Source organism: Saccopteryx bilineata, chromosome 10, assembly GCF_036850765.1.
Source record: "Saccopteryx bilineata isolate mSacBil1 chromosome 10, mSacBil1_pri_phased_curated, whole genome shotgun sequence".
NCBI classification, from domain to species: domain Eukaryota; kingdom Metazoa; phylum Chordata; class Mammalia; order Chiroptera; family Emballonuridae; genus Saccopteryx; species Saccopteryx bilineata.
The window spans coordinates 9,696,540-9,721,938 of NC_089499.1; the positions used below are offsets into that span (position 1 = coordinate 9,696,540).

General features: G+C 50.8%; 1 protein-coding gene across 2 annotated transcripts in view; it reads left to right on the top strand.

The window, feature by feature from the left end:
- The window catches only part of CDCP1 (CUB domain containing protein 1), a 46,275-nt gene extending 26,871 nt beyond the window's left edge, over positions 1–19,404 (top strand). For both annotated transcript variants that reach the window (XM_066244879.1, XM_066244880.1), the window contains exons 3-9: positions 4,234–4,596; positions 5,473–5,841; positions 8,794–9,015; positions 10,864–11,244; positions 13,027–13,389; positions 15,424–15,511; positions 17,076–19,404. In XM_066244879.1, the coding sequence (XP_066100976.1) occupies positions 4,234–4,596; positions 5,473–5,841; positions 8,794–9,015; positions 10,864–11,244; positions 13,027–13,389; positions 15,424–15,511; positions 17,076–17,502 (2,213 nt within the window). In that variant the 3' untranslated portion in view covers positions 17,503–19,404. The remainder of the gene's footprint in view (positions 1–4,233; positions 4,597–5,472; positions 5,842–8,793; positions 9,016–10,863; positions 11,245–13,026; positions 13,390–15,423; positions 15,512–17,075) is intronic.
- The last annotated feature ends 5,995 nt before the right edge of the window (positions 19,405–25,399 follow it).

Consider the following 25,399-nt stretch of genomic DNA (forward strand, 5'->3'; position numbering starts at 1 on the left):
TGTTTTCTTTCTTTTTTTTAATTTTATTTATTTATTTTACAGAGAGAGGAAGTGAGGGGGAGTGAGAAGTATCATCTAATAGTTGTTTTACTTTAGTTGTTCATTGCTTGCTTGTTGTATGTGCCTTGACCGGGCAAGCCCAGGGTTTCAAACCAGCAACTTCAGCGTTCCAGGTCGATGCCTTATCCACTGTGCCACCACAGGCCAGAAAGGGTGTTTTCTTAATCCAATAAAGTGTATCTACCAAAACCTGGTAGCAAATAACATATTCAGCAGTCCAACCGCAAAGCATTACCGGTAACACAGGGAAAAACTTAAGGGCTCCAGCCATGCACGCTATTGGCCACCATTATTCAAAAGTTCCGGTTAAATATGTAGGGATCTTTTTATATTATTATTCATTTTAGAGAGGAGAGGGAGAGACAACAGAGAGAGAGAGAGAGAGAGAGAGGAGAGACAGAGAGAGAGAAGGGGAGGAGGAGCTGGAAGCATCAACTCCCATATGTGCCTTGACCAGGCAAGCCCAGGGTTTTGAACCGGCAACCTCAGCATTTCCAGGTCAATGCTTTATCCACTGCGCCACCACCGGTCAGGCTGTAGGGATCTTAATAAATACATAGGATGTATGTATATATAGGAAGCAAAATATAAAATTTTACTGAAGGACAAAAGAGAAGACATAAATAAATGGAGAGCTGCATACTGTGTTCCTTGATGAAAATCTCAGTGCTTTTTAAATGTCAATACTCCCCCAAATTAATTGAGCAGTTTAAGTCGATTACTGTTAACACCTCAGTGAAGCTCTCCAGGAGCTGAGGAGAATACTGATGCCCTTCAGAATTCAGTGGAGTGGTGTGTTGCTCGTAAAAGATGGAAGGAAATCTCTGTATCTGACATGGAAAGATAGTGTTGTGAAAACACCCACACATGCATGCGGGCACGCATAATCATACAGAGCCCAAAGTTTGGAGCGCTTAAACACCAAAATGTTAACCTTAGATTATTTCTGTAGTGGGTGGGGAGGGGAACAGGTGACATTCATGTTCTTCTTTCTGTTTCTCCATACTGTCATCTTTCTTCCAAGCATGCGTTACTGTATAATCAGTTCAACCAATAACATGACTGCCATCTTGGAAAAGGAGATCAGTTCATGTAAGGCTCTGTACTATGAAGTGAGAAAGAAGAAACTACATACGATCATCTCAACAGCCGATTGTCTCATAAATCAAGTGTTTGAATGCAGCAGACTCTCAGCCCTGGGCTGCAACACACAATTTACTATACTGCTCACAAAAATGAGGGGATATTTTATCATTTCATATTCATTTTAAAATATCCCCTCATTTTTGTGAGCAGTATATATAGTCAAAACCCATGCTCACGAGTTTTAAAAATGATACGAAGATATTAATTTCTAAAATAATAAATCTATTCAAATGCTATAGAGATGTTTACCTGACACCTGTGTATTCTCATTGACCAATGTCACCCCATTAAATTTAATTTCTAAACAAAAAAATGAAATACTAAATCTAGACTGTAGACTTCAGCCCAGTGTTCTTCCTGCCCCTCATTTATAAAAGCTGTCCTGAGTAAGCATTCTGAGAGCTGCAGTCTGATGTCTCTGTGGGTACCCTTTCTTGAAGAGTGCCATTAAAGTTCATGGAAGTGGACGTCTGTGCTGGGGGCACATGAGTTGTGAGTCACTTCTGAAATGATCCTTCTCCGTCCACTACATGGGAATCTTTTTAGTTATTGAGCATTTCAGCACTGGGCGGGGAACAGAAGATTGGAGGCATGGGCCCTGGCCGGTTTGCTCAGTGGTAGATCGTCGGCCTGGCGTGCAGGAGTCCCGGGTTCGATTCCCGGCCAGGGCACACAGGAGAAGCGCCCATCTGCTTCTCCACCCCTCCCCCTCTCCTTCCTCTCTGTCTCTCTCTTCCCCTCCCGCAGCCAAGGCTCCACTGGAGCAAAGTTGGTCCCAGGCTCTGAGGATGACTATAGCCTCTGCCTCAGGCACTAGGATGGCTCTGGTTGCAACAGAGCAACGCCCCAGATGGGCAGAGCATTGCCCCCTGGTGGGCATGCCGGGTGGATCCCGGTCGGGCACATGCGGGAGTCTGTCTGACTGCCTCCCCGTTTCCAACTTCAGAAAATAAAAAAAAAAAAAAAAAAAAAAAAAAAAAAAAGATTGGAGGCATGCCAGTCACTGTGACCACTCTTCCCTGCATGTCCATCCTCAAAACTGGAGCACTTACCAACAATTAAAAAGTGCTCGCACGACCTGACTCCCAGTGTCACATGGCTGTGCTGAGAAATGGAGCGCTAGCCATTTCTTGGTGTAGAATTAAACCGCCATCTCTCAGGTGGCTGAGGCATGTGTATTTCTTTCTTTTTTTTTTTTTTTTTTTGGCATGTGTATTTCTTAAAAGTCCTCCAGGTGAGTCTGGTGTGGAACCAGGGCTGAGAACCGCTGTCTTAACAAGGTTAAGTGATTCCATGAGAGCTCAAAACCAGCAGAAGCCACTCCGTGTGGCCCTGGGCACACGGGCGGTGTAGATGGAAAGTTATAGGCCAGCCTTTTTAAAAGAGGTGATTTGATCTAAACAAGGAAATTTGCAAGAGCTCCTAAAAATAGGTTCTGTCTTTACCGACACACAAAATCTAATTTTAGCCCTGTTCATCACCTTGTTAGCTAACCGTGTTTTATGGGTTAGGTGGCGCAGTGCGCTGGCAAGGACACGGGTTGAGCAAACACAGCCCGGGTTTCTGTCCCGGGGATTGTGTGCGCTGTAAGCGGCACGCTTATCCCCCGGGCTCCAGGACTGCTCTGCAAACAGGAGAGGTTTGGCGTGGAGGACCTCAGAGGTCCAGCTCTGAAATTCTCCTATAATTCCATTTCAAGTTGGCAGTACTTTCAAACACCTCGCTGGAGCAGCACTGAAGATTTGCTGATAGTGATTACAGTGACCAGAATGCATCTCACCTTTCAGAGTCCCCGTGCTCCAGACAACCAAAGCCTGACTGTTTTGTTGCCCGCATTCTGTTACTCTTTCCTCTGGTTTTCCTCTTATTCCTACCGACAGCAGCATTTCCCCCTTTGTTTTAAAAGTTTAGGAAACAAAGTACATCAAAGGATGTCATTAGTTGTTAGCCTTTTAAAAACCCAACATGAAAAAAAATAAAATAAATAAAATAAAATAAAAAAACCCAACATGGTGATAACACATGAGCTTTAAAGCCACAAGGCGGGTAGAAATCATGCCTCGGGGTTCTAGCCATTAAGGGGCTTGTGCGTGCTGAGTGTATTCAGTGTGTTCATGGGGAAACCAGTTTTAAAAGGTAGAGCTCCTCACCGCACCCTAAAAGTTGTGCAACTGTGGCTTGCAAAGCACAGGCTCCATTGCAAAGGGCCGACCTCTGATTTCTGGGAAGGCGTGTAGGCAGAGACATGCCGACTGGGCTCCACGTACTTAATCTGAAAACACAGGAGTGAGGAGGTGTCTTGGGTGTGGTTCCCTGGAAACAGAGCCTGAATGGAAAGTTTCGTTCAAGTCACTTGTCAAGAGAGGACTCTCGGAAGCACCTTAGGAAGAAGCGGGGGAAGGCAGGAGACAGCAAGGGGAGAAGGAAGCAGGGATGTGGTTTCAGCTGAAGAGTAGCCCCGGGCTGATGCTGGCCTGGGGGTGGGTGGCTTCACCAGGTTGAGGTCGGGTTTTGTCACTCCTGCGCTGAGCAGTGATTGGCTGTGGGCTGCGGCTCCCTGTTGGGATGGGCAGCGAACCCCCTCAGGTTTTTCCCGTCCCTCAAAGCAGCCCCAGCCAGGGCACTGTGCCAGAGAAGGGGGCATCTGTGCACCTCTGGCCATCAGCACTCGGGCACGTCCGGAGATGGGTGTGCCCATGTGGTAGCACTCCCAGAGGCTCTCTACTAAAGAGGTAAGGAGGAGCCTGACCTGTGGTGGCGCAGTGGATAAAGCGTCTACCTGGAAATGCTGAAATCGCCGGTTCAGGGCCCTGGGCTTGCCTGGTCAAGGCACATGTGGGAGTTGATGCTTCCAGCTCCTCCCCCCTTCTCTCTCTCTGTCTCTCTCTCCTCTCTCTCCCTCTGTTTCTCCTCTCTAATAATGAATAAATAAATAAATAAATAAATTAAAAAAAAAAAGAGGTAAGGAGGAGCAGTGACTGGCCTGGGAGCGTTTGTAACCAAGATTGTTTGGTGACTGTGTTTCAGACTGCATGTCAGGCCTGTGTCCTTTTGGGGAGGTGCAGCTGCAGCCCCCAATATCAGTGCTGCCCACCCTCAACCGAACTTATATCTGGGACGTCCAGGCTCACAAGAGCATCGGTCTGGAGCTGCAGTTCTCCATGCCTCGCCTGAGGCAGGTCGGGCCGGGGGACAGCTGCCCAGATGGGGTCACCCACTCCATCAGCGGCCGCATCGATGCCACCTCAGTCAGGATCGGGACCTTCTGCAGCAACGGCACTGTGTCCCGGATCAAGATGCAAGAGGGTGTCAAAATGGCCTTACACCTGCCGTGGTTCAACGACAGAAACGTCTCTGGCTTCAGCATCGCAAACCGGTCTTCCATAAAACGTGAGTATGTGACATCCTCCCGCTATTTGCTGAGGTCAAAAACATGCAAAATCACCACTGGGCCAGGTCAGAAAGGGTCAGGTGTTGGCAATTTCATGGGATTCGACTTGAATACCTGAAAGGGAGCTCCTGATCTTCTGTAAGCGACACGGGCCACTCACGTCTGGTGTGGAACCACCTTCTCTATTAACCCAGGTGGTGACTCTTTCTCTTTGTCCTTTGTACATGGGAGGTTTGTTTTCAAGAAACAAAGTGGGGTTGGCTCCGCAGACCTACCGTGATCACTCCGTTTCTCATTTCTTTGTCCCGTCTTCTCTCTATTTTACATTTTCTCTAATGGTGTCAGGGGTATGCTGGAGCTGGTCACACTGGCTCACAAGAGCTGACTGCTAAATGTGCGTGAAGTTTGTGAGCTGATGTCAAACAGAACCATTTGTAAAAATAAAATGATGTAAACTTACAAGTTTAGAAACAAAGGTCATAAACACTAAAAATTCACTGCCTCCTAATGATTTCGCTACATTTTCCTATTATCTATGCTCTTGAGGTTATTTATGCTCAAGAAATGTCGTGTGCTGCTGCCCGTTTCTTCCCAAGCCCACATTCAGTCATCCCACGTTGGTAGGTTGAAATCAGCTCTGGTGGGAGTGTTTACACCAAGGAAGTAGGCAGACCCTACACATTAGGACTTTTTCCCCCGCTGAGTCAGTTATTAAACATTGACTTGCGTACCACTGATGTCTCCTCCTCATACCATATCCAGAGCCGCGGCCCAGGACCTGAAAACCACCTTCCCCTCTCCTCAGCCGGCCGCCCATCAGCCGTGGACACCCAGGACAGGGTCTAATCCCCTTGTTTGGGTTCCCCTCCCAACAGGACTGTGCATCATCGAGTCTGTGTTTGAGGGTGAAGGCTCAGCAACCCTCATGTCTGCCAACTACCCAGGCGGCTTCCCCGAGGATGAGCTCATGACGTGGCAGTTCGTCGTCCCCGCGCACCTGCGGGCTAGCGTCTCCTTCCTCCAGTTCAATGTCTCCAACTGCGAGAAGAAGGAGGAGCGGGTGGAGTACTACATCCCGGGCTCCACCACCAACCCTGAGGTGTTTAAGCTGGCGGACAAGCAGCCCGGGAACATGGCCGGGAACTTCAACCTCTCTCTGCAGGGCTGTGACCAAGATGCCCAGAATCCAGGGATCCTCCGGCTGAAGTTTGAAGTTTTGGTCCAACGTCCACAAAATGAAAGCAGTAAGTGAGCCCACCCTTCCTTTCCCCTCCTCCTCCAGCACCTTTTTCCCTCCTGGGGTAGTCGGCTTGGGGTGAGGTTCCCTTCCTGTTTGTCACCTATGGGTTCTGGACCCTGGAAGAGTTTCAGGAAGTTCGTTGCTAGGCAGTGAGACAGGCTGATTGACGCATGCACGCCATGTCAATCCGTTTTAACACAATTAGAAGCAAATGCAAACTTACAGTCCGCGTCCTAACTTATTTTCAATGAAGGTGTTGGAAGGTTACCTTCCGGACCCATACAACATCAGGGTGGTTAACGCTTTCGCGGACCAGCACAGAATTCTGGTGGACCAATCCCAGTCCACAGGCCCGCAGTTGGAAAACACTGTAATCTAGATATCATGTCTTGATCCTACACTGGGAGTCGGGATGTAACCGCATCGTCAGCAGCGATAATGGTAACTAACACTCTTTTACTGGCAGAGCGTCCCACACACCTGTGTGTGCCAAGCCCTGCGCTACGAACACCACGTATCTGTCCCAGTTAGTCCTTATTACAACCCAGTAGGTGGAGCAGGAATTATCTTCATTTACTGATGAGGAACCAAAAGGTTCAGACAGGTTAGGCAACTAGGCTCACATCACACAGCACGTCAGAAGCAGAGCAAGCTCAGAGCCCAAAGCCTGTGCCATGGACCATACTGAACCCTGGGTAGGTTGATGAGAATGAGGTGTGCTTCATTCCACACACAATTACTAAGATGTATGAACCTAAAGAAGGAAGTCAGGGCGAGGAGTAGGGTGAGGCTAAGTGTTCAGGATACAACATTTAAGGAGGCGCCCACCATGAGGTATTCACTCTGCAGAGGCGTAAGAACAGGTCAGTCCCTGGGAGTGAGTGCCTCCTTAAAATTTGCTCCCTGGGTACCTGGCCTGCCTCAGGTGAGTCCTGGTCCTAAAGGTTGTGGTGTGGATTTTGAGATAATGTACAAATGAGCTCAAAATGGTTGTTCCTGGGACTCCTCTGTGAACTGGAATCCGTGAAGGAGCAGGCTGTGACAGGTGTCAGGACATTCCTGACACCGCTGAGGATGGTTCTGTCCAGAGGGCTGATTCTCAGCCTTGTTTTCCTGGTTTACTTTTAGGAAGTAGTCAGAGCCAGGCAGAAAAATTAAGTGGGAGCATGGAGTGGCGTGCTGTCTATTTTTATAGGGCAGAGAAACAGCTGACACGTGACCCTGTAGGGTTCAGTCGAGGTTCCGTTAGGAGTGCCCCCTGGGGCCTGACTCCACCCACATCTCGACCCCAAGATTCCTTCTAACTCACAATAACTGTGTAGAAGACGTAACTCTGTGTGTGTGTGTGTGTGTGTGTGTGTGTGTGTGTGTGTCTCCATGGACACGTGTTGGGATGCCACTGTCACTGTTTATCATCAGAGTGCTGGAACGGCCATGGGAGGGTTGGGAACAGAGTGGGCTGGAGTTTCAGAAGAACAGATTTGTCTGTCACCTCAGGGTGAAGCGCTGCTGATTAATGCTGGCTTCTAAAACTAATCACCTTGTTAAACATGCTGTCAGCTGCGTTGAGAAGGATACAGCTTTAGTTCTGAGGTGATAACTGCCGTGTGGAGGTGTTTGGCCGTGTCAAGGCCTTTGTGTAAAGTAGGGCTCACATTTTTTCAGATGATTGCATGAGCTTGGCCAGCAGGAATATCTTTGGGGATGAAATTAGGCTGCACTGGACTCAGTAAGAGCTCTGATTTCCGGACAGCTCCACCTGGGATCCTTTTAATCCTGACGTGGACCCGACATTTCAAGGGGTTGCCCAAGGCAGCCAGTACTGGGCACCCACACATTTGTCTGATCCCTTCCCTTAGTTATTTTTGATGCCTATTGTCAGAGAGATATTTAATTTTATTTTTATTTCTTTTGTGACAGAACAGAGAGAGGGATGGATAGGGACAGACAGACAGGAAGGGAGAGAGATGAGAAGGATCAATTCTTTGTTGTGAGTCCTTAGTTATTCATTGATTGTTTTCTCATATGTGCCTTAACTTTGGGGCTACAGCAGACCGAGTGACCCCTTGCTCAAGCCAGCAACCTTGGGCTTCAATTCAGTGACCTTTGAGCTCAAGCCAGCAACCATGGGGTCATTTCTATGATCCCAAACTCAAGCCAGCGACCTCAGCATTTCAAACCTGGGTCCTCTGCGTCCCAGTCTGACGCTCCATCCACTGCACCACTGCCTGGTCAGGCATCAGAAAGATATTTTAATCTTTATTTTTTGCTCTTATAACTTGCACTCACCCTACATTTATAAGGATCTTCTCTCTGTTTCTATTGTGGTGATCGCTTTGAGCTATCAGTCTGACTGTATTCTTTAACTAATGGGTGAGACCATTCTCCTGGTCCGGCCTATGGAGTAGTCCATTTTTTTTCTCACTTATTTGAAATATAATGTTTATCAGAGACTAAATTATAATATCTAAGGTTTCATCCTATGAGTCCTTCATTCCTACACTAATACCACACCGTTCTTAATTACCATTCATGGTTAGAGAATATTGATATCAGCGATGAAAAATCTCACTTGAGTGACTATTATGCAGTCATGAAGATTAATGAATATTTAAAAAGATTAGTGCGCATGAAAGCCATATGGTAAAATAAGTAAAACTGTATAAAGTAATAAAGTAAAAGCTGAGCATAACCTTTTATATTCACTATATACTTTTAAATAGGTAAAAATATGCATGCATGGGAACAAGAACTGAAATGAATCTGGAGAAATGAAAGCAGCTGAATAAGGGTGTTAGAACTGCTGTCCACTGTTTGTCAAGTTATGGTGACGCTGCCTTAATAATAAACAATGTTTCCAACCTTCCGCAGCCATGAGAGATTCTGTGCTCATCTCTGCTCCTTCAGCGGGTTGCTGCTGACATCTCTCACGCCTGTTTTCTGTGTGTGGTTCCAGCCATAACCTACGTGGTTGACTTGAGTCATGAGCGAGCCATGTTGCTCACCATCGAGCCGAGGCCAGTGAAGCTGGGCCGAAAGTTTGTCCCCGGCTGTTTTGTGTGTCTGGAGTCCCGGACCTGCGGCCCCAGGCTCACCCTGACACCCGGCTCCAAGCACAAGATCTCCTTCCTGTGTGATGACCTGACGCGCCTGTGGATGAACGTCGAGAAAACCATAAGTACGCCCCCCCCCCCGGGTTGGTGTGCTCCTCCCGGGCCGTGGGTGCCTCTCCCCATCCTCCCTTATTGGTTGCGTGGGTTGTAAACAGTATGACCAGAAACGTCCTCTGCGGTGCAAGGTGAGCAAGGGTAACCAGAAAGCCAACCAGGAGGGGAGAGGTGCCTCCTTTGGGACCAGCAGCAGCCTCAGTGGGAACGTGCATCCTTCAGAAGAGCAGCGAGTGGCCTGTGTCCACGCTCATGTCTACTCCGTCCACCCTCCAGTCTCTCTCTTGTGAAACCCGCTCTGAGCCATCGCCTTCCCCATCCTCGCCCCTCTGCACGTCCCCTGCGTCCATGCTCCCTGCCCACCTGTCTTCTCTCATGAGAGACTCCAAGTCTTGAGATCGAGAGCTTTGGTTTGTTTTATTTTTTATCCCTCGAGCCCCGGGCAGTGCTGGACATGTGGTAGTCACGTAACAAGTGCGTGATGAATGGGGGCAGCAAAAGCAACAGTCACGGCCCTGCAGGGCCCCCCTGGTCTCTGACACAGATGCTCCCAGAGTCCCACAGATACACGGTCCGGGGCCACCCCGTGAGGAAGTGGCAGAGCTGGAACGCGAGCTGAGAGTTCCCGGCTCCACTCCCTGCCGTGGCCACTGCACAGCACTGCCTCCCCACAGACGGGGACACTGGGCGACAGGCCAGGGTGGAGGAAGCCTGTGCCTTGCCCACGTGGCGCTTAGCATCTTAGATGCAGACACACAAAGAACCTGAGAGAGAGTAGAAGGGGTAAAGAGAGACAGAGGCATCGCTTTGTTGTCCCACTCATCTGTGCATTCATTGGTTGATTCTTGTGTGTGCCCTGCCCAGGAACTGAACCTGCCACCTCCGCATGCTGGGACGATGCTCTAACCAACTGAGCTACCTGGCCAGGGCCAGAAAGAGAGATTTTTAACCCTAAAGACTCACCAGAAGTTGGTCTGCCAGTTTAGGAAGAATAAGAGAGAGCAGGAGGGGAAGTGTAAGGCCAGGAGCCGCCATTGTGGCCATTCACATGCAGGTTCGCATTAGATTCGAACAGATGGTAATGACACAACGGAGCCACCAACTGGTGGGCCATTAGCTTTAATCCTAGCTTGCACCCGGCGGGCAAGTAAAACACACACTGGGCTCCAAGACCCACTCATTCAGTGCTCACAAAGCTACTGACTTATCCGAGTTTCCTAGAATCAAAGGTTTCTAGCTCACCAGACTTATTCACCTCTGTTCCCCATCTCCTTCTCTCTGCCAAAACTCTGCACAAACTGGCTTCTCACTCAGCACTCCACCATTTTGGCTGCTTCTCCTGGCCTCCTCCATGTGGCCTTTCACTGCTCTCCTCTCTAATGCTAATGTCAGGAACTGAAAGAGAGCAAGCTCCCGGTTGCCCCACTTTATATAGTGTAGATTTAAAACCTTTAATCCAATATACAAACAAGGAAGTCTCTGATACAAAGTCACTTATCTGAGGCACAATGAGATTCCTCAAGAGAGCTCACCATCCCACATCAAAAAGGGTGGGAAAGTCTTAGTCCCAAAACCAAGCCCCAGGCTACAAGGATCCTGCCTGCCCACAGCCCGCCCCCAACACACATTAACATCACCTGGGTGACGGGCTTCTACGTGGGCAGCGCCATCTTTAACAAAGTGAGCATAATATATTTTATCTGCCCAACAGGAAGCTAGAAAGGGAGCATCAAGGAGCCAGGGTGGAGGGCAGCGGAAGAGGAAAGACCGAAGGGAAAAGCCAGAAAACTGACGTGAGAGCTAAGAGGATGCTCTTCCCATTTCCTCCTGACCTGGGTACCACGACCCCTCTTTTCCAGGCTGCCTGGACCACTGGAATTGCCACAGGAGGTCCTACTACCTCCAGGTGCCAAGGGACATCCTCCAGCTGCCCGTGCAGCTGCATGACTTCTCCTGGAAGCTGCTGGTGCCCAAGGACAGGCTCAGCCTGGCACTGGTGCCGGCCCAGAAGCTGCAGCAGCACACGCAGGAGCGGATCTGCAACACCAGCTTCAGCTACCTGGTGGCCGGTGCCGGCCTGGGGCAGGACCTCTACTTCGGCTCCTTCTGCTCTGGGGGCGCCATCGAGAAGATCCAGGTGAAGCAGAACATCTCGGTGACCCTGCGCACCTTTGTCCCCAGCTTCCAGCAAGAAGTCTCCAGGCAGGGCCTGACCGTGTCCTTCATACCCTACTTCAAAGGTAAGGGTGTCTCTCACCCTCTTCCATCTCCGGACCCCTTAGTCTTTCTTGTTTGGGCATTCGTCTGACTCTGCCTTTGTGATAGTCTGAATCAATTTGCCACTTGAGGAGGAGAGATAGCTGAATGGGCTGGTTCTCGCACAAGAAATGTGCAAGGTCAGCCCTGGCTGGTTGGCTCAGCGGTAGAGCGTCGGCCTAGCGTGCGGAGGACCCGGGTTCGATTCCCGGCCAGGGCACACAGGAGAAGCGCCCATTTGCTTCTCCACCCCTCCGCCGCACCTTCCTCTCTGTCTCTCTCTTCCTCTCCCGCAGCCAAGGCTCCATTGGAGCAAAGATGGCCCGGGCACTGGGGATGGCTCCTTGGCCTCTGCCCCAGGCGCTAGAGTGGCTCTGGTCGCAACATGGCGACGCCCAGGATGGGCAGAGCATCGCCCCCTGGTGGGCAGAGCGTCGCCCCATGGTGGGCGTGCCGGGTGGATCCCGGTCGGGCGCATGCGGGAGTCTGTCTGACTGTCTCTCCCTGTTTCCAGCTTCAGAAAAATGCAAAAAAAAAAAGAAATGTGCAAGGTCGTGAGTTCTAATCCTGACTTCACCATTAACCTAGCGTAGAAAATTCCAAGAGTGAGAAATAAGACCTGGTGACAGTGGGAAGCAACAGTTGATGGCAGCAAAACAGATAATCAGATTCAAGTCTATTTTGGAAGCAGGGCGAGCATAAATTAGAACTAAGCACATTCTCCTGAATCCTGGATTCTTAAGGTGGTAACATAAAAGCCCTTAGGGAGACATTTTTATGACTCTGCCTTGAGAATCCACAGTGCAGTACAGAGAGCACCGGGAAGGCATGCTGGGAGAGAGAAGGATCTAGAACTTGAGGGTTCTGTTCTCCTGGGAGTCTACATCAGTCTTCAGTGTCCCAGGCAGGAAATGAGCTCTAAATCAGTCATAAAACTGAACTCTAGAATGCTGCATGACTGAATTTAAAAGTCACAGTCACCATTGCAAATTGCTCAGTATGAGGAGCCGTTGTAATATTGACCAAGGGTTTTATTTGCGGTTGACTTTTGTTCTCAGAAGCATCAGTGCAGGGAGAAGAGCCTTTAGCCCTAAGATTAAGCTCAATCTAGGTTCCCAGGCATCTCCAGGGTCACCAGAGAAACTCCTTCTGGGGAGTCTTTGAAAGTCAGACACCCTCATCAGTGCGGAATGTGGGAGGTTACCTCACCTGAAGGTAAGGAATAGATCAGCTGACATACCGCAGTCTCTTTCTGCTTTGCAATTCCAGAACTCTTCGTAGGACTGGCCGTTTTTTAAATCTCGAAAACAGAAATTGATATATACCCGCCCCACCGTGGGGCACAGATGCACATTAGCTATGCTGAGGGCACTTCTGAAAGGGAGCTGAAATAATCACCAGGGTGCCACACTGGCTTGTTCTTCTTTTGTTTGTTTTGTTTCGTTCTTTTTTTTGTTTGTTTTTCAAAAGACGTCAGCGCCTGATATCACTGAGTCTCTAATCCTGTGCTGACCAATACAATACAGTAGCCATTGGTCACATGTGGCAATTTGGATGTAAATTAATGGTAAAAAAAGAAAATTCAAAATTTAGTTCCTTCAACAGACATGTGTGGCCGTAGCTGCTGGATTAACTGTAGCTGCAGGTAAGAACACCTCCACCACCACAGAAAGCTGTCGGACAGCGCCGGGCGAGACCCTCTGTCATCACCGCCTCCACGACTTGTCCTCTCCGTTCTGATTGGGCTTCTCTTCCCTTTCCTGCAGAGGAGGCTATTTTCACAGTGACCCCGGATATGGAGAGCAAGGTCTACCTGAGGACCCCGAACTGGGAGCGGGGCCTGCCGTCCCTCACCTCGGTGTCCTGGAACGTCAGCGTGCCCGGCGACCGGGTGGCCTGCCTGACCTTCGTGAAGGAGCGGACCGGCCTGGCCTGCCAGACGGGGCGTGCGTTCATGATCGTCCAGGAGCAACGGAACAAGGTCGAGGATATCTTCAACCTGGAGGAGGCGCTCCCCAAGCCAAGCTCCCGCCACCACAACTTCTGGGTCAACGTCTCCAACTGCAGCCCTGTGAGTGGCAAGCAGCTAGACCTGCTCTTCCAGGTGTCACTTACCCCGAGGACCCTAGGTAAGGGCCTTCGCAGTCTGTCGGGGATGGTAATGGAGAGCAACTCGGTGGCTGAGGGGGAAGATGCCAGCCTGGGAGATGAGTCAGGAAATGTAGATTTGAGTCCGGGCTGCCCATGTCTCCATCAGCTCTGACATCAGTAGTGCTGCATAACAAAGCGCCCCAGGATTCAGTGGCTTAAAAGCAGCCATTATTATTGCTCACATGTTGGCTGGGCAATTCTGGTTGGAGCTGCGTTTATCAGGGCTCCTGAACTCATGCCCCTGTGGGCAGCTGCAGGTGGGCTAGGGGCACTCTCACGTGTCTGGGGTCCGGCCACCATCAGCCGGGATAACTGGGCTTCCTTGGCTCTCCTCCACGTGGTCTCTGATCCTCCAGCCTTGACCTGTTCTCGTGGCCCAGGCAGAGAGATACAAGAGAGGCCAGAGGAGGCACACAGGGTCTCTTGATGCCTTGGTTAGGAATTCATACACCATGTCTGCTGTGGCATTCTTTAGGCCAGCCCACATTCAAGAGGTGGACAAACAGACTCCACCTCTTGGTGGGAGGAGCTACAGGTTACGGTTCAAGGAGGAAAGAGAATTAGGGCATTCTCCTCCTCAGTCTACCACCTTCCTTTACTGTTACTCCCTCTCTGGCGCAGGGCAAGTCTTTTCACTCCTGAGCTTCCTCCCCTGTAGAGTCGATGATAACTGCCTCATCAAAATATCATTGGGCATGCAGCGTTGCTGATGAAAACGTGGGGACCTGGGAGGTGTGGCAGAGATTACATGATGATGGCATTTTATTTAGTTTGGAGAAGCATTGGACTCCGTGAAATGTTCTTGGTGGCAGGCTTCAGAGCCAAGAGAGGAGTTGGCCTTTCTTCCCAGAATTGCAGGGCCCACTGAGAGGTTCAGGCAAGGAAATGCCTGTGTGGGCCGGCAGTCAGGTGGGGCTGTGTTTGCCCTTTATTCCAAGACAGTCCCAGGGCATCTCGGGGTTGGAACCAGAAAGGATCATGGAGGCGCTTTTCCCTGGCCTCTCCCCTTCCTGATGGTCAGGGACATTGAGTGTCCACCCAAGGCCACTCAGCTGGTTAGCAGCAAGAGAGCTGATGGGAGCCAAAAGCCACACGATAAAGGCTCTCCGATGCGCTAAGGTTCGCTCCTGGGTGGTCCTCCTCTCTTACATTCATTTTCTGTCAATTATTTCTGTGCCTGTTTTCTCTTCATCTGACATTTTGTTTTCTTGTTGAACAAGCAAGAAGCCCTCGACCCCTGTTCGGTGCAGGGCTCCCGCTCTGACTTACTTTCTCTTTCCTTCATACATCTGCAGGGAGAGATCAGCATGAGTGACACACCCTTCTCCTAGCTCCTGCACTTCTGGCTCTGGGCTCTCCGCTTCCCCCGCCCCCTCTGCTCCCCGCTCCTCCGCCACAGGCTGTGGCGATTGGGGAACACGCCCAGTGTAGGCCAGGAGTAACGTTTGAGTAGAGCTGGTAGGTCCTCCGGCTTGTTTGAGTTATTTAATGGCTGGGACAGTAACCATTTTGTTTGCTCATAATTCCATGGGTCAGGGATTTGGAGGGGGCACAGCAGGGTGGCTCATCTCTGCTCTAAGCTATGTGGGCCCTCGGCCAGATGCCTTGACTGTGGGTGGTGGGGATGGCTCACCGGGAGACAGGCTTCTGGAGCCTTGATGCCCACTTTTGTCCTGGGTTCATTGGCTTGTTTTCCTCATGGAGCCTCCGCACAGCTGGCTTGGGCTTCCTCACAGCATGGTGGTCTCAGCATAGTCAGGCTTCTCACACGGTGGCCGGCTTCCCCTCAGACAGGGAGTGCAAGAAGCTGCCATGCCTCTCGCAGGTTAGGCCCAGAAGCAGCGCAGCCCGTGTTCAGGAGGAAGGAGGCTCCTGTGGTGTGAGGGCAGCAGGGGCGACCGGGAGGGAAGGAACGGGCGGCCGCCGTCTCTGGAGGCCATCCGCTCAAGTTCTTCACGGGCCTAACCCCACACGTCTGTCTCCTCGTCTCCCTCCCCCGTGTCTGCTCGCAGACCTGACTGTCATCCTCATCGCCGCGGTGGGAGGCGGCGTCTTGCTGCTGTTTGCCCTCGGACTCATCATTTGCTGTGTGAAGAAGAAGTAAGTGGAATTTCTCACACTGTCTTCAGCTACTCTGACGCCTCCTTAGATCACAGAGAGCTGCCGTTGATTGGGGACCTTTCTTCTGGTTTCTTACCGCCCCCAACCCCACAAAGATCAATGTTGAAGCATGTTGCCAGGTGTGAGTTATACTTGGAGGGCAGGGAGGGTAAAACCCCACACCTTGCAGGGGGAATAGGGAACAAAAATCCACGTGTGGTGACATTTTAGCCTGCAGCTTTTACGTAGCTGCCTCAGCAGAAGTCCCCTGTGAACCGTTTACCGTCTGCTCATTAGACTGTAAGCATCACAGGGCTGGTCTTGGAGGGACAGTGGCCTTGTGGGCCCCGCCAGACCAGGCCTCCAACCTGCTCCCTCCATCACCTTGTGGCAAATGATCACCCACGGCCCCAGCTTGTTTCCGCCGGGTTCTTAAACAAACTGTCTGTTTTATGCTCGTTTATTGGACTCGAGACAAGCCCCAAGAAAAGCCAGTTCTGTGGGCGAGAGGAAGGCAGACCCAGTGAATTGACTGTCTCTCCTTCCGCCCCCTCAGGATGACGGCTTCTGTTTTATGAAAAGAAAGGCTTGACCTTTTTAGACAGGGTACACGCTGCCACCAGATTTTATCAATTCTGCTCAGAGTTCTGATTAAAACCGTGAAGGAAGGGGGAAAGCTGTTTCCCCTAGCATGATTTGACCTTCCAAAAAGCCACACACACACACACACACACACACACACACACACACACTATTTTTTTAATTAACTGGGGCCATGAGCAAAAACTGAAACTCCTGATCGACCGACCAGGAGCCTGTCTAGAAATGTTCCTGCTGGTGGGGAAGGGCCCGCCACCAGGAAGACTCCGGGAGGGACCGCCTCTCTCTGAAATGGAGAGGGGACTTTTAACGAAGCATCCTTTCATTGTTTCTCTCCGGAAACTTTCTTACTTGGGGTGCATGGTCTGCCCCCCCCCCGCTCGATAAGAAGCAGAGCGTTAACGCTGGGTCCCAGCTTCCTCACCGGGAGGAAACTGGGCGAGAGGAGGGTCCGGCGCTTGCCTCCATCTCTGAGCCGCCCCGGTTCCGGCCTGAACATCACCACCCCTGGCCTTGTCTAGAATCTAGATGATCAGGGCTTCTACCCAAGCAAGAGGGGGATTGAGCATTCGCTATGGGAGAAGGAGTGAGAGTCGGAGAAGGTTGGCCCAGATGCAGCTGGGCTGAGACACCACCCCTTTCTGGTAGTAAAGGAGGGATCGTCAGATGTCGCCACCATTTAATACTGTGCCTCTATTGAATTGAATTCAAGGGTAGATAGCTTTAAAAGTATTCCTCTAAAGCATTCTCTACCCCCTGTTTTACCTTGACAACGAGAGACGGAAACCAGTCCCTTTTATATATTCACTGAGGACAATAGTCTCAGGTTCAAATGCTAAGCAATTTGCGGGATGTGGGGGACCCGGTCAGAACCCTGAAGGGTCTGAGTGCCAGCAGGGATGGCAGCGGTGCCCCTCGAAGATCCTTGTCTTCCTGACTTGTCTTTCTCCCTCTGTCTCGGCAGGAAAAAGAAGAACAAGGGGCCGGCCATAGGTATCTACAATGGCAACATCAATACCCAGATGCCGATGCAGCCAAAAAAGCTTCAGAACGGACAGAAAGACAATGACTGCCACGTGTACGCCGTCATCGATGACACCATGGTGTACGGGCATCTGCTGCAGGATTCCAACGGGTCCTTCGTCCAGTCCGAGGTGGACACCTACCGACCCTTCCAGGGCCCCACGGGGGACTGTCCTCCCACCCCACCCCTCACATGCTCTAGGGCCTCAACTGTCAAGTTGACCACAGAGGAGCCCCCGCCTGGCTTCAGCCCCGAGTCCGAGAGTGAGCCGTACACCTTCTCCCACCCCAGCAAGGGGGGTGGAAGCCATGGGAACACCGACATTCCCTTGCTGGGCGCCCACGAGCCAGCAGAGGCCGGGGAATAACTCGGACCCACCCCGAAGACTTTGCCATAAAGCAGGGCACGGAGACCCCCCGCAGAGTGCCCCTCAGAGACCCTAAAGAAGAGGAATTAGATGGCAGGAACAGTAGGAGGTTTTTCTGGACACACCCCGCTTCTGATTTCCAAGGGGACTCGTTCCAATGATGAGACGTTGAAAATGATGAATTCTGGTCTGGATACAAGCGTCACAGCTCACGTCGTTCTAAACTCTGGGTGGATCGTAAACCAGCCCATAATGAGAGAGACGTGCAAGCCACCCAGGACAAGTTTGCAGCAAGCCCAGGATTTGGATTTGGACTTCTTGAGGGAGGAGGGGACAGGCATCTTTCTGCCTACCACACCTCCCCGCCACTAAAGGAGAGACTACAAAACGATCCAGCCCGCAGGTGTGTTTTTTTTAGTCAACAGAATATTTTATAAGAATCGATTACTAACATTTAAAATGATCAAATGTTTACATAGTGATCTAGATCAGGAGATCTGGCTGCGCTGGGGCTCACATTCTCACCCAGCGACAACCCTCTGCATTGAGAAGCAGGGCCACCTTCAGCTGGGGCACCTGGTCTACCTGCCAGTTCACCACAGCGCCCACCGCTCCCCTGCTGCCTCCCACACTGAGGCTCAGTGCCTGTTGCTATTGCTCCGTTCCCCCACAGGGTTGCTTTTCTCATGAGGAAATGGAAACTTTGGGACCTCCATCTCCATCTCGTATCCAATGAGAAGACGGCCCTCGAGGCTGGTGCGTGTTTCAGGGAAGTGTTTTTGTACACGGTCCACACACACACACACACACACACACACACACACACCCATTTACTGTTCTTACCTGCCCGGCTTCTGTGGGTGTTTGCCCGTGTGGCCCCTGCTCTCACCTGGGAGGAGGCAGATTGGGTCATGGCTGGTCAGCACAGTGCCAGGTTCACCGTGGCTGTGGTAAAGGCCTGCTTTGAACAGGAGATGCCCTTCACTCCAGTGACTTCGCCTTGGAAACGCGACAGGGCTGCTGGGCTAGGTCACGAGCGGCTGCACCTCCGTGAGAAGGAGCTTTGCAGTCTCCTTATCGTGGTGTGTTCTGAGGCCTCTCAAACTCTTTCCAGAAGGAAGAGTCTGTGGGTTTGATTTTTTTAATTTTCATTATGCCCTCAGAAATGCCCTAGGCACCTTTCCCTTCTGGAAGGCTGGCTCCGGCCTGGCTGCCCCCGGCCCGCTGACCCGAGATGCTGACAACCCCCCCACCCCCGCCCTCGAAGGGCCGGAGCTAGGCTGTGGCTTTCTTCCCTCGGTGGAAACCGCACTGTCATTTAAAATCGCCGTTGGAGCCCTGGGCCTACGTTCTCTGCCTTCCCCAACCTCCTGGTCCTTCTGAGGTTCGCGGGGGGGTGGCCGCTCCGCCTTCCGCCCCAGCGTGTGGCTGGCCGTCCTTGGTGCGGCTGGCACCGCACACGTCACCTTTAATGCCAAACTGCAGGCACGCGTTCTGAAGACAGGCCTCCCGGAAGGTGCCAGCCCGACGTACTCACAGCTCTTCGAAGCCCAGGCCCCGCTTCCGTTCAAGGTCACTTGAGCCAGTCCGGACGCATTTGCTGAAGTCTGTGTGGGCAGCACCGTGGCCTCCTCCCGCGCCAGGCCGCCCCCATGCCCCTCGGCCACACCTGTGGAGGCCGCAGCTCACACAGGACCCGTCTCTAACGCTGCGGGCACCTTGCCTTTCGTGGGAGGGGGGCGTCTCAAGGAAGAGAGGAGGGGGAAAGCCAAGGTCCACGGGACGCAACCTCGGTTTGTGTGGATCTGCTGTGCTTAACTGGAAATAATTTATTTGTTGTAGATACTTTTTAGGTACCATTTTATTTCCTACACTTTTTTAAAATAAAGAAATGTACCGAAACCAAAATGGGTTGTCTAACTGCTCTGGCTACTTGTCCCGAGTTCAGCTGAGGCCCCGTTTCCCAGCGGTTCCCTGTGACAGGTGGCACAGCGCAGCAGATGCGGTCTCCTCGGTGCCGACAGGACAGGAAACTGGGGTTTGGGCTGCCGGTGGGCCACCCAGAGGCCAGAGCTTGTCCTGTTCTGTTCTTGTTGAGGCAACATGAGTCTCCTCTGTGTGGCCACTCCCAACACTGGACCCCCAGAGAGGCCCGGGGCCACCCTTAACACTGACTGCCGTTGAGCTCGAAGCCCAGTGCAGCCCAGTGCGGGCCACCAGCCAGCAGACAGAAGTAAAGGGAGGGTGGTGGGAGAGGGGAGCTCTGATGGGCCCCGCCATCCACCACGTGCTTGGAGAGGAGGAGCACAGATGTTGCTGTGTACCTAACCACCCCAACCTGAGTGACTTCAAAACAATCATGCCTGGCCTGTGTGGCGCAGTAGATAAAGCGTCGACCTGGAATGCTGAGGTCGCCGGTTCGAAACCCTGGGCTTGCCTGGTCAAGGCACATATGGGAGTTGATGCATTCAGCTCCTCCCCCTTCTCTCTCTCTGTCTCTCTCCTCTCTCTCCCTCTCTCTCTCTCTCTCCTCTCTAAAAATGAATAAATAAACTTTTTTTAAAAAGTGGATAGAGCCTGACCTGTGGTGGCGCAGTGGATGGAGCATCGACCTGGAAGTGCTGGGGTCGCCGGTTCGAAACCCTGGGCTTGTCTGGTCGGGGCACATGTGGGAGTTGATGCTTCCGGCTCCTCCCCCTTCTCTCTCTCTGTTTCTCTCTCTCCCTCTCTCTCTCCTCTCTGAAAATGAATAAATAAAAATTAAAAAAAAAAAAAAAAAGTGGATAGAGTGTGGACCCGGAATGCTGGGGTCACCGGCTTGAAGCCCCAGGCTTTGCTTTGCGGGGTCAAGGCACATATTACAAGTTGATGCTTCCCATTCCTCCCCCATTCCCTTCTCTCTCTCTCTCTCTCTCTCTCTCTTTCTCTCTCTCTCTCTCCACTCTCTAAAAATCAATAAATAAAAATCTAAAAATAAGAAGAACAATCATTAGTTTGCTCACAAATCTAATGTGAGCAGGGCATGGCAAACATGAGAGGTCTGATTCCTCGTCTCTGGACCACCCTGAGGGCTCTTTAGGGCTTCATCACAACACGGTAGCTGGGTTCCAAGAGGAGCGTTCCCGAGTCAGTAAGCCAGAGCTGCCGGTCTTCTGTCTGTGGGTGCGCCAGTCCGAGCCCGCCCAGATTTAAGGGGAGGAAGCACAGCCCCCACATCTCAGTGGGAGAGGGTCAAAGAATTTGCAGCCACCTTTACTACTCTACAGCGGGGCTGGGGAGATAGGAGCCCAGTGTCCGTGCCCTTAGCACTGACCATGTCCGCAGCTGGGCCACCTCCCACAAGATGACTGTCTCTCATCTTGGACCCCAAGCTGCAATCTGGGCTTCTGGCTTTTTATCTCTGCACACTGCTCCATGGGGTTGCCACTGAGTCCTCTCTGCTATGATGGTGACACCACAGATCCTAGCTGATACCTACCTGGACTCAGCCTCACTTTTTCACTGCCGGAGACTTCGCCACTCCTGTAGCCCCGTGTCCCCAACCTGATCACTATAGAAGTGAATTCATTCTCATCTCTTGCCCCAAATCACCTCCCTCTTTCATATGAGGTTATTTCCTGAATCTGCTCCTAATTAGCTCTGTTCCCTTGAGTTTGTTTTTTTGAGGAAACTCCATACTGTTTTCCACAGTGGCTGCACCAGTCTGCATTCCCACCAGCAGTGCAGGAGGGTTCCCTTTTCTCCACATCCTCGCCAGCACTTGTTTGTTGATTTATTGATGATAGATTTATTTGAACAAGTGTGAGGTGGTATCTTATTGTGGTTTTAATTTGCATTTCTCATGATTAGTGATGTTGAGCATCTTCTCATATGTTTATTAGCCATCTGCATGACCTCTTCGGAGAAGTGTCTACTCTGGTTCTTTCTTTTTTAAATATTACCAAAGGACCCTTCTGTACTCCTCATTTATCACCTGGTTCCAACACATAATTACTAGTTGATACTCTGAAAAGAGAACATTTATAATAAATAGGTCACAGGATAGACTGTAGGACGGTAGCTACTAGCTACATATGGCTGTTTAAGTTTCAATATTAAATTAATTTTAATCAAATTAAAATGTAATTAAATTGGGTGCTAACTAACACATGAAAACATACGGGGCTTTTTCAAATTCAGTGTGCATGACTGGAAATGGAAAACATGGAGTTCACACTTGATTGTGCATCTGGGAGTGCTTCGTGTGAATACTGTATATTGCACACTTTAGCATCTTATTTTTTTGCATTGAGCTTTTTTTTTTTTTTTTAGATTTTACTTATTCATATTTTAGAGAGAAAGAGAGAGAGAAAGGGGCAGAGAGGCAGGAATCATCAACTCCCATATGTGCCTTGGCCAGGCAAGCCCAGGGTTTTGAACCGGCGACCTCAGCATTTCCAGGTCGACGCTTTATCCACTGCGCCACCACAGGTCAGGCTGCATTGAGTTTCAATGAACTATTATTATTTAACCCCTCCCAACATGTAGTTTCTCAGTTGCATTAGTCACATGTTCAAGTGGTCAGAGCCACATGTGGCTGAGTGCCTACCGCACGGGGCAGCACAGAGGCCGGCCAGACATCTTATCATTGCAGGAAATCCTGCAGGACAGCACTAACACGCTGTGTGTCCATCTGTGTCCGAGTCTGAGTGTGTCACGCACATAACACACCACCTCCCATGTGTTGAATGTTACTGTGTGCCAAGAACTCTTCACAAGAGCTTATATGGCCAGCTTTTTGCTGAATCTTCCTATTTAATGTTTGGTCCTAATCTTACTTGACACAGCACTGAACATCATTCATCACTCTCCCCCTCAATAAATATTTCCTTCTCTTGGCCATGACGGCCTCAGACTTGCTGGTTTTCTTCCTTCCCTTCTGGCTCCTACTTCTCAGCCTCCTTTCACCGGATCTGCCTTGTCTCCTAATCTCTAAACATCAGCGGACCCCGTGGTCCAGGCTTCACACCCTTCTCTTTCTCTCTGTATGCATGGTGACCTCCTCCAGTCATGTGATGTTCAGTACCCTCTGTGGCCTGATGGCTCCCAAGCTGGACCTCTCCCTGAATTCCCACTGTGTATCCATCTTGCCTCAACATCTCCATTTGGCATCTAATGGGCATCTCAAACTCAAAGCATCCCAAACTGATCTCTTTCTGCTATTTTCCCTCAAAGTCTGCTCTCCCCTGCTGAGGGGAAGGGTAGAGGAAATGGGTTTGTCCCCAATCAGTTGACAGCAAATCTATCCTTCTAACTGCTCAGGCCAAAACCTTTGACCCCTCGGCCTGACCTGTGGTGGCGCAGTGGATAAAGCATCAACCTGTAAACGCTGAGGTCGCCGGTTCAAAACCCTGGGCTTGCCTGGTCAAGGCACATATGGGAGTTGATGCTTCCTGCTCCTCCCCCCTTCTCTCTTTCTCTCTCTCTATCTTCCGTTCCTATAATGAATAAATAAAATCTTTAAAAAAACATAAAGCTATTAAAAAACAAACAAAAAAAAAATTTGACCCCTCTTAACTAATGATTGAATAAAACCTGTGGCTCTTTTTCATTCTGACACAAGAACCGTCCTCTGAGCCCACTGTCACAGTAGTGAATGAGCCTGTCTCAGCAGGCTCCCTACAGACCGTAAGTTCCACGGAGAATGTCTCCTTGGCCGATTCCAGGTCACAGGGTCCACCCCTGGCTGTACTGAAACGGAGGGTCCTTATGACTTTGATTAAATTTAGCTTCAAATCCTAGTTCTAGAAATCTTCTTTCTCTCTCTCTCTCTCTCTGAGACCTAGCCTTTCCCCCAGTAACCAGAAACCCCCAAGGCAGCAGAAGACAGTAGTCCTGACCTAATTGATGGTCACAAGCTCGGACCCCTAGTAAACTAAAGATAACATCTTGATCTAGGTTATGTTTAAATTCCTGAGCCCTAAGGAGGAATAAGCTCATGTTTACTGTCCCATGAGAGCAGACAGAGGGACATCTGAACCAACCTCAGAGCTGTCCTCCAGACCTAAAGAAATGATTCATTACCCTCCTGATCGACCAGCTCCCAGCACGACCCCGAACCCCTAACCCAGGGTGCCTTATGACTCTGCCCGGTAACGTCTGTAACCTACACACCATGGAGGAGTTCGGACTTGTGAGCATTAGCTTCCCGTTCTCCTGGATGGCACCACTCATCAATAAAATAGCCAATGTTTGTCCACCGCAGTTCTGGGTGTTCCGTGTTCGGCTCTGCTGGTGCCGGGTGGACGAACTCGTCGGTGTGAGGACAGTGCCAGACGAGGTCATGGGAGGATCCAACCCCTCCAGCATCCAAAGTAGGAATCGGGCTCCAGGGAAATGCCCCAAAGAAAACCAGAGGGCCATTGGGAAATGAGCCTGGATATTAGACAACCCCAAATGACAAATGTCAGGCCTGCTGCAACCTAGTGCAAGACTGATTTGCAAAAGAGGATGCAGGGGCTCGCTTCCTAGTCCAGTTGTGTCACTGTCACTGTTTGCTGCTGCTCGAGAGGCCTCAGAGGACCACAGGGGAGGGGTCTGGTCTTTCCTGGACTCACTGTTGCGTGTGTGTGTGTGTGTGTGTCCCTGAAAAGCACTGCAGGAGCAAACCCGTGGAGTGGCCACAGGCCACTCACCCACCATATGTCAAGTTGATGGCGCAGACCTGTCAATTGGTGCACATGGGTATGTATATCAAATACATGGTTTTAGAAAGCATTTGTCTTGTCCCCAGACTGAAGAAGACCTCAGAATTGCTAAGAGTTGGCATGAAGTACCAGCTATGTGACCCAAGCAAGCCACCTAAGTACCCTGGGCCACAATCTTCTCACCTGTACAATGTGAACTCCACCACCTACGTAAGGTGATGGCGAGACCAGGGGAGATGATGTATACGACAATGTCTGGATTTAGGAGCCGCTTGCATGAGGCCTGCATTGGAGAGGAAACACATCGCCCATAGTGGCTCCGTCTTGGCTTGGTCTCATCTCCAGCCAGCTGGTTCTCTTCTCCTGGGAGTTGACAGTTGTCTAGCTGATTGTGCCAATTCGGAGACGCCATTCTCCTCATCCTCTCTAATCTCTCTTAGCTGTCAGCTCCAGCAAGCTGGCCTATTTGTGCAGCCCCGAAAAGAGATGTTCCCGGGAGAAGCATCACCGGGTGAGCCACGGGAGCTCGACAGCCAGGGGACAGGGAACCACAACCACAAGGTGTCCGTCTGGAACACCACTGCAGTGATCAAATATCTGGCTGCCCACATCTGAGACAGCCCTGGGCGTTTGGGCCTGCCTGGCCAGGGCACCCAGAGCAGAGATGGACCCCAAAGGAGACATCCTGGAGGAGGGTGCAGCGTTCTGAGTGCCGCGGCTTGAAACAGCCCTAGCCACCCTCCAGTCCTCCCTCCGTCCCCGCCCACTAAGGGACACGTTTCCCTCATGACAAGGTGCTACCAACAGCTCACCACTCCTTATCACTTCTTTTTTTTAATTTTTTTTTATTTATTCATTTTTTTAGAGAGGACAGGGAGAGACAGAGAGAGAGAGAGAGGAGAGAGACAGAGAGAGAAGGGGGGGAGGGGCAGGAAGCATCAACTCCCATATGTGCCTTGACCGGGCAAGCCCAGGGTTCGAACCGGCGACCTCAGCATTTCCAGGTTGATGCTTTATCCACTGCACCACCACAGGTCAGGCTCCTTATCACTTCTTGTCCAGCATCGGCCTACGTCTAAATAGCACCTAAGCATTGGAAGAGTTTAAAACAGAAGTTCGAGCAAAATCTTGTTAAATAGAAACTGTGAACAGTGTGTCTGCCTCCATGGAAGGGAATTACGACTAGGAAACTAAGCACTGTATATATACCC